The sequence below is a fragment of the Geotrypetes seraphini genome, chromosome 1 (assembly GCF_902459505.1).
Source record: "Geotrypetes seraphini chromosome 1, aGeoSer1.1, whole genome shotgun sequence".
Classification (NCBI taxonomy): domain Eukaryota; kingdom Metazoa; phylum Chordata; class Amphibia; order Gymnophiona; family Dermophiidae; genus Geotrypetes; species Geotrypetes seraphini.
Window position 1 is genome coordinate 389,859,270 of NC_047084.1, and position 12,935 is coordinate 389,872,204.

Here is a 12,935-nt window from a genome sequence, read left to right on the forward strand (position 1 = left end):
CGCGGATAGCGGCTCCTCACTCCTCTTTTGGAAACCTCTCTGACATGGATCGCGTGAGGAGCGGCTGCGGTGTTGAACGGAACAACCGACTGCAGCAAGGGAGCACTAGATCGTCACGTCCAGACTAAGGGCCGTAAAATAGCACATGGAGAGCCGTGAGTTTGAGACTGCTGTGCTACACAAAAAAGGAAGTAAGGAAGAAATAGCGAATTACAGGTTAGTAAAAGTCTGACTTATGTGGTAAATTAATGGTAACGCTTTTAAAACAGAATGGTGAAGTTTATGGAATTTGGTGGATTACAGGACCAGAGGTGACATGGATTCACTAGAGGTAGGTCTTGTCAGACAAAACTGATCAATTTCTTTGACTGGGTGACTAGAGACTTGGATATAGGGAGTGCGCTAGATGTGATGTATTTAGATTTTAGCAAAGCCTTTGACAGTGTTCCACACAGATGTCTAATAAATAGACTGGGTGCTTTCAGGATGAACCCCAAAGTGACAGGCTGGGACAAGAACTAGTTGAGTGGAAGATGACAGAGGGGAGTGGTTAATGGAGATCGCTCGGAGGAAAGGTATGTTACTAGTGGTGTGCCTCAAGGTTTTGTTCTTGGACCTGTTCTTTTTAACATTTTTATAAGTGATATTGCTGAAGGGCTGTTAGGTAAGATTTGCCTCTTTGCGGATGATACCAAAATCTGCAATAGAGTAGACGCCCCGGAAGGTGTGAATAACATGAAGAAAGACCTAGCGAACCTTGAAGAATGTTGAAATTTGGCAGCTAAAATTTAATGGTCTATCAAGGCCAGCTTAAGGCAATCAGCCATAGGCAAATGATGAGTTGGCAAACCCCAGTGCCATACTTGCTCACCCCAACAATCCACTGAAATAAAATACATGATATAAAAAAATAAGTTGGGAGTCATACAAAGCATTTTAAAAATTACACTTGTAATATCATGAAAAAAAACATTTTTATACTGATTTCTATGGACTTAGTCCACTGTCTAACTAAATCTTGAGGGTTCTTATTTCACCATGTTTTGGTCAGAACTAGAGCAGGTTTATGAATTAGACGTTTTTCTTCAGTAAGGGAAAATATTAACATGCAGGGCCACAAACTAGTACGCTTGAGGATAGATTTGTTTCCATAATGAATAAGTTGCAAAAATGTGTACAATCTTTCAAGAAGACCATTGAAGAGATAAGGCATGACTCCCATCTATCCCCTAGTCATTGACAACACTCCCACTCCCTAAATATGTTGAAAAAACAGCATATGACATATTCAGGTGTTATGGCCATTCCTATTAGAGCTGCAAGCAGTTTCCTAAAGTTGCTTTATGATCAGTACAGTGCACTAAAGAGAAGTTTATCCATGCCTTGGAAGCAATGGGGGCTGGATCCAGGTGAATGCAACCCTCCTGGAAGCAATGGGGGCTGGATCCAGGTAGTTGCAGCCCCGCTGGAAGTAATAGGGGCTGGATCTAGGTAGATGCAGCCTTCCTGGAAGCAATGGGGGCTGGATCCAGGTAGATGCAGCCCTCCTGGAAGCAATGGATAGGCATCCAGGTGGAAGGATTGAGTGCTGGATCCAGGTAGATGCAGCCCTTCTGGAAGGATTGAGGGATGAATCCAAGTGGATGCAGCCCTCCTGGACACAAAGACCCTGCTCTGTCCTACTTTGCTTAATCCCGCCCCCACAGCTGAACTGTAGGTCATAGGGCCAGGACACAACAAAGAGCCAGACATAACAAGTCATATTGGGGCTTGCCCCATACCAAAACCATCAATGGATGCCAAAGGAAAATTACACTCTGGTACTTCGAAGATCTAGGTTGTGAGTTTGTTTCCCCACTGCTGCTCCTTTTGACTGAGTATATCACTTAACACTTCATTGCCACAATATATAAACCGCTTCGATTGTGTAAACCACTCAGAAAACGCACTATACAAGTCCCATCCCCTTTACTAGAGACTGGTAACAGCCCCATGAGAGGCAAATCAACGCCACTGCAAAACGACGAGCCTAATGCAGCGGATCCACGTTTGGAACAGACTAAGATGTAACCTCGACTCTGTAGCTCCAGCGCTGGTGGGGAGGGAGGGAGGGAAAGGAAGCACCGCTGCGGCCTCACGAACGAGTTTCGGCACCACTTAAACACCGCGCGGGTCACCCCTAATTTCCTACGCCGTTGCTTCTACCGCAAACTAAGCTTAATTCGGACCCAGCAGCGACCTGTGCTCTGAGGATATTTTCAGCGGGCTCGCGCACACTCGCTGCTCAGTGTCAGGTCTAGTCTACTTCATGCCTTTCGGCAACCATCACACAACTCCCCTAGCGCCTACTCACTGCGAGCTCCTCGCAACAGCCACCCGGAAACACACGTGAGGCAACCAAAAAAAACATCGAACGCCAACAGGAAGTACGCCGGGCACGCACGTAGAGCCGTAGCCACGTGCCGCAAATTCTCTCTCGGCTGGGAATTTACCATGCAAGCCCAAGAAAAGGCAAAGCAACCTTAAATGTAGCGCTAGCAAAGTATTATATTCTGCGATAAGAATGAGATGTTTACGTGAGAGCCTACTACGCCTACTTTACTTCACTCCGCATGGAGACGTAGAGCGCGAGAGGGAGCCCCGGCGGCAACTAGATATTGAAGGCAGAGCACAGCTCTCGTGCTTTGTATTAAAGTGAACTTGTTTCTTTTCGTGACGTTTGTCTAGGGACTACATTACCCATGATGCTATTTTCACAAGCACATCAGGAAGTTGCTGGTGGGCTTGCGAGGAGAAGGCGGAGCTCTGAGACGAAGTAAAAGTTTGGCCCGGCACCATATGTAGAAAAATCACCAACGTTATCCAATTCAACATGTGTTTCATTGGAGTATAGTGATGTGAGTGAATCCTACTTCGCATTATAAAATGTCATAAAACAATTGGAGGTTTCCGTTCTAGGGATATTTCCTCTTTAGTTTTTGCTGTTTTCAATTAAAACTGGTATATTATTGCTTTCAGATAAATATAAAATCATCCAGAGATGTTACTGTGTATTGTATGGAATGCTGTAGATTTCATTAGTATCAAGAGTTGTTAAGGGATGATCTGTTTAAGCAGCACAGCGTTTCTGGATAATTAAGTAATAAAAGGTGTCGTAACTTCTGGAGCATCTAGTTTTTTGTCATAACCGAAGTAGTTAAGAGAATGTAACCAAACCCAGTGCTCTACAGTTTTCTGGGCTATGAATGTTATATGTATTTTTTCTTTTAAATAAAAGTATCCAACCTTCTAAATTTTTACTGTCTGATTTCATACCTTTTCTTCTGGATTTCAACATATCTGCTAAAAACAATATCTTAAATTTAAATTCATGCTGATTGGAAATTGTGTGAGACTGCTGGCTTTATAAACTGTAATTGGAAGTTTGCTTTAATCCCACAATTTTAAATACCTGACATGTCAGAGATCCCCAAGCCACGCCAACCTGTACTCCAAGTGTAGTCAGCTGCAGTTTTTTCACCACTGCAAGTAAGCTACCCATAAGTACTGCTGCCTGATTCAGGAAAAAAATTTCAATTCAATTCAGCTATTGAATTGGGTGTTTTTTTTTCAAACATCCTGGTGGGTTTATTTTATAGCGTCTTCACCCACCCCACACCCTCCTACCCACACTGGCGCTGTGGTGTAAACAAAATAAACTGAAAAGACTTTTCCTCTCTCTGTTAAATCCTAGCTCACGTTTGCTGTCTAACAGCTCTGGCAAGATGCACATTTCAAATCTGACATTGCAATAACAAAACAGAAAATAAAATTATTTTTTCTACCTTTTGTCATCTGGTCATTATTCAAATCATGTTGGTCCCTGGCTCTTGTTTCTGTTTGTCTGATAACTCGCTTGCCAGGGTCTCCTGCCCATTTGTCATTTTCTTCTTTCTCTGTGCTAACCACCCATCTTCCATCTCTGTCCTTCCCTTCCATTTCTCTTCTCTCTCCCGGAGGTCTGACATCTTTCCTTTTTTCTCTCCATCCGCGCAGCTGCAGTGATGGACCCCCATCATCCCCAGATCCACCATCTCTCTTTTTCTCAACTACCCTTTCCTTGTCATCAACAGCAGATGAATCCAGAGACTAGTGGGATTACATCCATCAACCAGCAGGTGGAGCTAGAGCACTTGATTTATTCTCAGGTATATGCACAGCCTCCTGGCCAACCAGTATACTCTATCTCCAGCAGACTGCATGGATGTGTTCCTCACAGCTCCTGACTTCTGCTTGTGGATTTCGGTTCCAGGCCTGGATGTTTGGAAGAAAGAGTGTTCTGGCAGAACTGTGCAAGCTTTGGAGGTACACCTGGGCCCTCCCAGCTTCCCTACCTCACCCTCTTCAGGGTGACACCTGGGCCCCCATTGCCAGTCATGATGGTTCCATTCCACAGGAGGTTATTTGGGGCCTGGCGGTTATGATAGGAGGCTGCTTTGCACTCATTCTATTCATGGAGGGGTGATGTAGTTGTGGTTTCTGCAGCATGGTGCTCTCAGGCGAGGTTGGCTCCTGCTCACATATCCTAAGGAGAGTAGCCTCTGTATGATCGTGGGTGACATACTCTCTGGAATGTAGTATCTCCTTGGATCCGTGCTTCAGAGCAAGATTTGGGGGTGAGGGATTTCCCGTTCACTTCTTTATTTCCCTCCCTACGTTTGAACTGCTTTGGTACATCCCACTAGTCTCTGGATTCATCTGCTGTTGATGACAAGGAAGGTAAAATTATGTCCTTACCTGGTAATTTTCTTTCCTTTAGTCACAGCAGATGAATCCAGAGCCCCACTCTGTTGCAGGGGTTTGTCACTCTCAGTTGCGGTTTCAGCATGCTTTCGGCTGCAATTGCATTCTCGATTTTGAAATATCAATGGTGCGGGTAGCACAAGTGAAGTAATGAATTGCATATGTGTCTTATGTTTCATATGTCTCGTGCCTTTTATGTGCTTTAATTTGTGTTTTAATTCAACTGCTTTGAGAAGACTTATACTGGATGGCCAGGAGGATGTGCATCCAAGATATCCCCGAGGATAAATCAAGTGCTCTCTATCTCCACCTGCTGGTTGATGGATGTAATCCCATTAGTCTCTGGATTCATCTGGTGTGACTAAAGGAAAGAAAATTATCAGGTAAGGATATAATTTTACCTTCATCCAGCATCTCTCCCTCCTTCCCCACCACCCCAGGGTCCACCATCTCTCCCTTTCTCTTCCCAACTACCCTCCTATCCAGTATCTATATCCCCCCCCTCCTCCACACCATTCCTTGTCAAACCTCTCTCACTTTCTGTTCCTTTGCTCCATCCATCCCATTGTTTACCATCTCTCTCCCTCTCCTCTAATTTTAGACCCATTATTTCCCCCACCCCCCTCGGTCTAGCATATGCACATCTCTTTGGACCCCCCTTCCCTCCGTGTACTTCTACAACAGGGGGCTCCCCAAAGGCCTGCATGTTTCCCCCTTCTCTCTAGCGTCCTTCAGCTTCCCCCCTGGCCTCCCTGTCTCACCTTCAAAGCTAATTACAGCAGTCTGCAGAGGCTCGCCAGTGCTGTAGCAATTCTAGAAGGCTGCCATCAGCCTCCACAGCACATTCCCTCTGCCATGGTGCCACCCCTGATGTCAGAGGAGGGGCGGGACCACGGCAGAGGGAAAATGCTACGGAGGCCGACGGCAGCCTGCTAGGATCGCTATAACACCGACGATCCTCTGCAGGCTGCTGTAATTAGCTTTGAAGGTGAGACCGGGAAGCTAGAGGACGCTAGAGATAAGGGGGAAACATGCCATGCCAGCCTTCCTAAATCCACGGAGCTGAGGGTACCCAGCGCTGGTGCCTATGCAGCATTTCCCGACTGACCCTCACCCCCTAAAGCAGGAGCAGCAGTGGATGGCCAGCAAGAGGCAGCGCTTAGGACAGGCTGTTCGCTGCCAGAGCACTGCCGTTCCTGCTTTAGGAGGCCTGAAGGTACGGGGAGGAGAGTTGGTCACCGAATCGGCAAACCTGATTTTTTTTTAGAAAACGAATCAGTTCAAATCGATTCATCAAAGTGAATCCATGAATCGGGCAGCACTAACCCATACTCACTGCTTGTACATATGTGAAAACTGAGCATGTGCAGCATCAGCTCAAGGCAAGTGCTTCCAGCTGCCATTTGGAAGAGCACTGAGTGCCCAAGGATGAGGAACAAGAACGTTTTCAGTTGGTGGGATTTAGGGATCCCTGCCAGCCATAGCAACAGTGCTACATATGTGGTTGTGCCACTGAAACACATTCCTTTCCGCAGTTTTTGGTGCATTGTCAAACTTTGCATCTTTAGCTTTCTGAACTTAGGATGTGAGGAGGGATTCCCCATTCAGTGGCATATGCCATACAATTGCTTTACTTGTAATTAAGAGGGGTGTTTATTAATTTATCTTCCTTAACAGAAGAGTTTTCCAAAAAATTTTGTTTTATTTTTCAATATAGCCCCCTGATAGCTTCATCCACTTTTCCTGCAATAACTTTAACCCCTTTGAAAAGAATTCTTTTTTCCTTCAAACCAGGATGTCACAACTTCCTTGACGTCTTCGTCACTTGAAAACCGCTATCCATAGAGAGATTTCTTTAAAACTCGGACAGGAAATAATCCAAGGGAGCCAGGTCAGGACTGTAGGGTGGATAGTTCAGTTGCTGAAACCCACATTCTCAGATGGAAGCCTGTATTGTGATAGTGCACTGGCGCTTTGTTGAGAAGAAGCAGCACATCTGCTGTGAGTTTTCCTCATCTTTTCTCTTTTATTGACTCCTGTAAAGCAATCGTTGTGTTGGCATAACTCTCCTCGGTTATGGTTATCTTGTGTGGCATGAACTCTAGAAGCAAAAGTCCTTCATCATCCCAGAAATATTTTTCTGTCTTTAACTTTTATTTGTGCTTCCACTGCATTGACTCCATTTTGGACTCAGGAACTCTGTGATAGACTCAAGTCTCATCTCCAGTCACAAACCATGAAAAAAAATCACTTGGTCTTCATGGAGCATATCCAAGTTCTCCTGACAGCACTGGAGCCTTGTGGTCTTCTGATATGGCATCAGCATACTTGGAACCCATCTTGCACTAACCTTTCGACATATCCAACTTTTCATAAATTATTTTCCAAATTATGCCTGCTGAGATGCCCATGTCTTCAGCTATTCGAGAAACCTTAATTCATTACAAATACAAAATTAATTTCTCAACTTTCTTGCACATTTCTGTGGAAGTTGCATCCACAGGCCATCCAGTACGAGGGTCATCTTCAAAGGACTGTCTACCCTAACTGCTTACTTCAAAATTTTACTTTGTAGGATGATGAGGCAGACTCGTCATAAACTGCACTAATGTGTTCATGGATCCGTTTTGGCTTTTTCCCTTTTGTGAGAAATTTTATCACTGAATGGTGCTCCAAATCTAGCAGCTTCTTACTTGATTCGCATGAGGACTCTGACATTCTGTCTCATGAAATGTTAAACTTGCAGTGAGCTGCAACTGTGCATGAATAACCTTGACACATGTCACAACATGCACAGACTTGTTTTAACACACTTGCTACTTTCTTTTGTACTCAGGTAGATAAATTATTAAACGCCCCTAGGACAACCTGCTTCACTAAAATCATGATATTTTAGCCAATAGGTCAAATTTTAGTACCAATGTTAAATGTTTTGTAGAAGCATGGCTTTCTGGGTAACAGGGTCATTGTCCTTTCTGTCAATCACTCCTACATTGTTAGCGCTCTAAAATATTTAGTTGTTTGCATAGGCAACGCTCTTACATTCCACCAGCATATTTCCTCAGTTACATGGTCCTGTTTCAGTTTACTACAGCTCATACGTTCCATTCATCCTTACACTGACCAGGCTTGTTGTGCAACTCTATTATATACTTTAGTTTCATCAAAGCAGGATTACTGTAACATTATTTACAGTGGTCTTCCAGTGTCTGTGATTAAGAAGTTACAGTCGATCCAATCCGCAGCAAAAAAGAAGTCCACAGTGGCTGCCTATACAAAGGCATGGAGATGTTATCAGGCCTGGTATGTCCAGAAGCAGGAAAATATGGTTCTTCATATTCTCAAGTCCTTCAGGATGACTTAGCTTCTCTTCAAGTCCAGATTGCTGGTTTTTCTTGTAGGGTCCTAATCCCTTGAGCAGTTCCTTAGCCTCTCATCCGGATGTGGTCTGTTTTCTGCAAGGTGCTCTGAGGCTTTGGCCCCCATTCCTGCTCCTCTGTCCATCTTGGAATCTCAACCTGATTCTCCATTCTCTGGCTCGTCCGCCTTATGAGCATCTGGCATGAGCATCCTTAATGGATCTTATGGTCAAGACCATCTTTCTGGTGGCCATCACCTCTGCCCAAAGGGTTTTGGAGCTGCAGGCTCTTTTATGCCGGGATTTCTTTCTGCGTATTACAGATTCCGACGTGGTACCCTCTTCGGAAAATGGTTTCAGCTTTACACATCAATCAAGAAGTCATGCTTCCTGATTTTTGCTTCCTCTGGTTTGAGAGACCAGGACCAAGTTTTGCAGACCCTGGACATGTGCAAGATCCTGTTGCAGTACCTGGAAGTTACAAATGATTTTTGTCTCTCTGACTATCTTTTTGTTCTGGTGGGTCCTGCCCACAACGGCAGGTCAGCTTCCAAGGCTACCATTTCCGGATGTATCCATATGGCCACTTCCTCTGCTTTCATAGCAGCCGGCAGCCAGAAAGAAGCCCTCCCTTGCAGTGAAGGCTCATTCTACCAGAGACATCTCGTCCTCTTGGGCAGAGTTGTCAGCGATCTCTTTGGAGGAAATTTGTGTGGCCGTTACCTGGTCCTCTTTGCATACGTTTACCATGTTTTACAGGATCAATGTGGCAGCCAAACAGGATTCTGCTTTTGGTTCCTCCGTTTTGGCAGTTTGCTGATCAGTCCCACCCTGACTCTCCAGGACTGCTCTTTTACATCCCAGTAGTCCAGGAATAGAATGGGATTGTAAAGAATGAAAGATTAGGTTCTTATCTTTGCTAATCATTTTTTTGTAAATCCACACTCTATTCCTGGAACCTGCCCTAGAAACTGCTGAATTGCCAATTGTCTGCCTTTACATGTACTGGTAAGCTGGATTTCTGTTTTATGACCAGCCTTTATAAGAGTTTCATCAGAATGGGTTTAGCACTTAGTTTTAGGTGGTCCCTAGTTTAGGCGTCCCCTTCTGACAGTATGTGTCTCCTAGCACTGTTTTTTGTCGTTCAGGTTCCTTATGTTTAATTATCTGTTTCAATTGTTTTAGTTGTTGCTGTTTGTTCTAAATTTCTTGTTGTGAGCAGATTAGACTTATTTGTCGGGGAGTGTCCCCGTACCCTCTCTTTTGCCTTTGTCCTCTACAGATGTTCCTGGCTGCTTTGACACAAACTGATTCCCGGGGGGGGACAGTCATGAGGTAAGAGGCGAGGGGCTTAAGTGTTTGATTAATGAGGCTTCCTACAAGTTCTGGCGAATACAGGAAAATAACCCAAATAGCCCAGGAATAGAGTGTGGATTTACAAGAAAGAAGATTAACAAAGGTAAGAACTTAATCTTTCCATTTTTAGACCCTATTCATTTGGAAAATTTTCTTCTGAGTTGATATGTGGGTATAGGGAGAATTAATTCAATCAGGAGCCAAGGTGCTTGAGCACCCCCGATATTGAACATATTCTTTGACTGTGCTCAGGGAGAGGTAATTTTCATTAAGTTTAGCATCCTATAATAGATTAAGGGATTTTCCCTCCCCCGTGCAAATGTTATACCTCTGGGCAGCAGGAGGTGCTAATCAAATGTGGAACTAAAGGTCCCAGCATGCACTGGACTATGGAGCTCAATGTTGAGTCATAGGGGTGGGACTCACAGGAGAGCGATATTTCTACCCAGGCTGAGTTTATTCTAGAGAGGACCCTGAGGAAGAAAGAGGAACTCTCAAAAGTTTTCACTAGAGATAGGCAGAGGCAAGCCTTGGGAAAACAGACTGGTGCCTGTATGTGCTTGGCTGAAGTAAGCCAAATTCATTCTATTTTGTGTGAGGCTTACCCCTAATAATTTTGAAAAGTTGGCTGCTCTGAATTCTATCACGTGTAGTGATTTTATATAGTTGAGATTGTACACATTGTATAATGTTAAGGATCTTTGTGATTTCTCTATCTTATTTCCTTTTTATTATATAAGGAGGTTTCTCCTCTTGATGTGGGCTATCAGCCATTGAATTATATTAAATGGATAAATCTATTTTTTCATTTTCTTTGTAGCATAAGCCGTATTTCTTTATCAATGAGGATATGTAAATATCTGGAAACTCAGTGTCAGGCAAAATATTGGAAACAATTATAAAAATTAAAGTTTTGGAACATGTAAACAAACATGATTTAATAGGAGAGAGTCAGCATGGGTTCAGCCAAGGGAAGTTTTACCTCACCAATTGCTTGACTTCTTTGAAAGTGTGGATAAACGTGGGTAAAGGTGAGCCGCTTCATATAGTGTATGTAGATTTTCAGAAAGCTTGTGACAATTCCTCATGAGAGACACCTGAGAAAATTAAAGAGTCGTGGGATATGAGGCAATGTTCAGTTGAAGATTAGGAATTGGTTATCGGATAGAAAACAGAGGATAGGGTAAATGGCCATTTTTCTCAAAGGAGGAGGGTAAATAGTGGTGTGCCACAGGGATCTGTTCTGGGACCAGTGCTATTTAACTTATTTATGAATGATATGGAAATTGAAACAACAAGTAAGGTGAATAAATTTGCAGATGACTCTAACTGTTCAAAGTTGTTAAAACAGATGTGGATTGTGGAAAAATTGCAGGCAGACCTTACAAAATTGGAAGACTGAGTGTCTAAATGGCAGATGAAATTTAAATTTAATGTGGACAAATGCAAAGTGATGCATATAAAGAAGAATAACTCAAATCATATTTACCAGATGCTAGAGTCCACCTTGGTGATCAGCAACCAAGAAAAAGATCTGGGTTTCATTATAGACAATATGCTGAAATCTTCCACCCGATGTGTGGCGGTGGCCAAAAAAGCAAAGGTGCTAGGAATTATTAGAAAAGGGATGATAAACAAGAATAAGAATGTGGATTTTTTGTTTTTTATAATTCTTTATTGGTTTTTCAAACTTCAATAGTGCTATACATAAAATGTAACATATAATAGTACAATAAGAGCACATTCAGCTTACACGTATTCATAATCAACCATTTTCTCCCACCCACCCAATGATTATTCAGTAAAACACAAAGACATAGATTATCGCAAAATTATCCTAATCCAATTAATAATATCCTCCCAGTCACCCCCCCCTCCACCGCAAGTGCAAATATCCTACGAACAAAATTAAGGATCTCCCGTATGAGGAAAGGCTGAAAAATTGCAGCTATACTCGCTCGAGGAACGCAGAGAGAGGGGGGACATGATCGAGACGTTCAAATATCTCACGGGCCGTATAGAGGTGGAGGAGGATATCTTCTTTTTCAAAGGCCCCACGGCAACAAGAGGGCATCCGTGGAAAATCAAGGGCGGGAAACTACACGGTGACATCAGGAAATACTTCTTCACCGAGAGGGTGGTTGATCACTGGAATAATCTCCCACTGCAGGTGGTCGAGGCCAGGAGCGTGCCTGATTTTAAGTCAAAATGGGATCGCCAGGTGGGATCTCTTCACAGAGAAAGGTAGGGGAGGGTTATTGGGGTGGGCAGACTTGGTGGGCCGTGGCCCTTATCTGCCGTCTATTTCTATGTAAATTATCCCCCCTTTCCCCCTTCCCTTTCCCTGGATGTGCCTGAAAACAAACAAAAACTAACACATGATCAAAGACCTACTATATTGAAGAAATGTAAGATGTCAATGGACAAAACAAGAAAAACTGCAGTAGCACCTACAATGATACAGGCAAAGTTTATTAATTAGATTGCGTTTAAAAACAACACCTTAAAAACAAAACCACGGGACCCAACACGGTCCATGTTTTGGTACACGCCTTCTTCAGGGGTCCTAATAAAAATGAAAAAATAAAAATCATGAAGCTATATAAAGCTATGTGGATACATAGACTTATATTAGATAACATAAGCGGGAGGTGTGAAATAAAATAGCATAAAGGAACTAGAAAAGGACAAAGATTTACAAAAAGAAACCCAGGATATGTGAAGGGACATGCTCAAAAAATAAATGGAAATAAAAGTGGAAATAATAAAAAAATATAAATTAAAAAGTGATGCTAGACCATATGTCGTACAATTATGTGTTAGATAAATGGACAAGAAAGACTAATCAAAAAGGACTAGTAAAACCAATAAGCAATACATATGCCATAAATGGATATCACCAAAGAGTGTAAGGAGTAGACAAAAGAGTGATAGAGCAGGCCAAAAGGAAGCTAGAGGAAACGATATACTGAAACATATACCATGAATAGGTATAACCGATAAGAAAAAACTTATGAGTGAAAGTAGGAAGAGAAAGAGAAAAATAATTATAATTAAAAACGCAAAAGCAGAGAGCATTAAATAAATAAGACCTACCCAGGTTGGAAAGGGATCAAATAGAGCCACAAAACAAACTATAAAGGTAAAAATACATAAAAATCAGAAATACATTTAATATTGTACTCAGAATAATGAGAGCTAAAAATCAATTAAGCACTCAAAATAGCGAGGAATGTGCTTGCCGTAATACTCAAAAAATATATATATTAAAACGATTAGGTCTAAGTTTAAAGACTGAGCCACAGACATAGCAGCACATCATGACAAAAGCTAAAAAGATTAAAACCCTCATGTCTATAAGATAATGTTTGGGCGACAAAGTAAAAGGCTAAAAATAAAATCAAATCAGGATGTGAAAAATAGAGCCGCACATCAAAGC

The 12,935-nt window shown here is 42.7% G+C and overlaps 1 protein-coding gene across 3 annotated transcripts in view; it reads right to left on the reverse strand.

Annotated features, from left to right (window-relative positions):
- Window positions 1-2,616, reverse strand: part of ZCCHC7 (zinc finger CCHC-type containing 7) — a 489,275-nt gene extending 486,659 nt beyond the window's left edge. The window contains exon 1 of one of the 3 annotated variants that reach the window (XM_033917137.1): window positions 2,354-2,510. In XM_033917137.1, the coding sequence (XP_033773028.1) occupies window positions 2,354-2,495 (142 nt within the window). In that variant the 5' untranslated portion in view covers window positions 2,496-2,510. The other 2 variants (XM_033917162.1, XM_033917145.1) reach the window with 2 other exon arrangements.
- Between the last annotated feature and the right edge of the window lie 10,319 nt (window positions 2,617-12,935).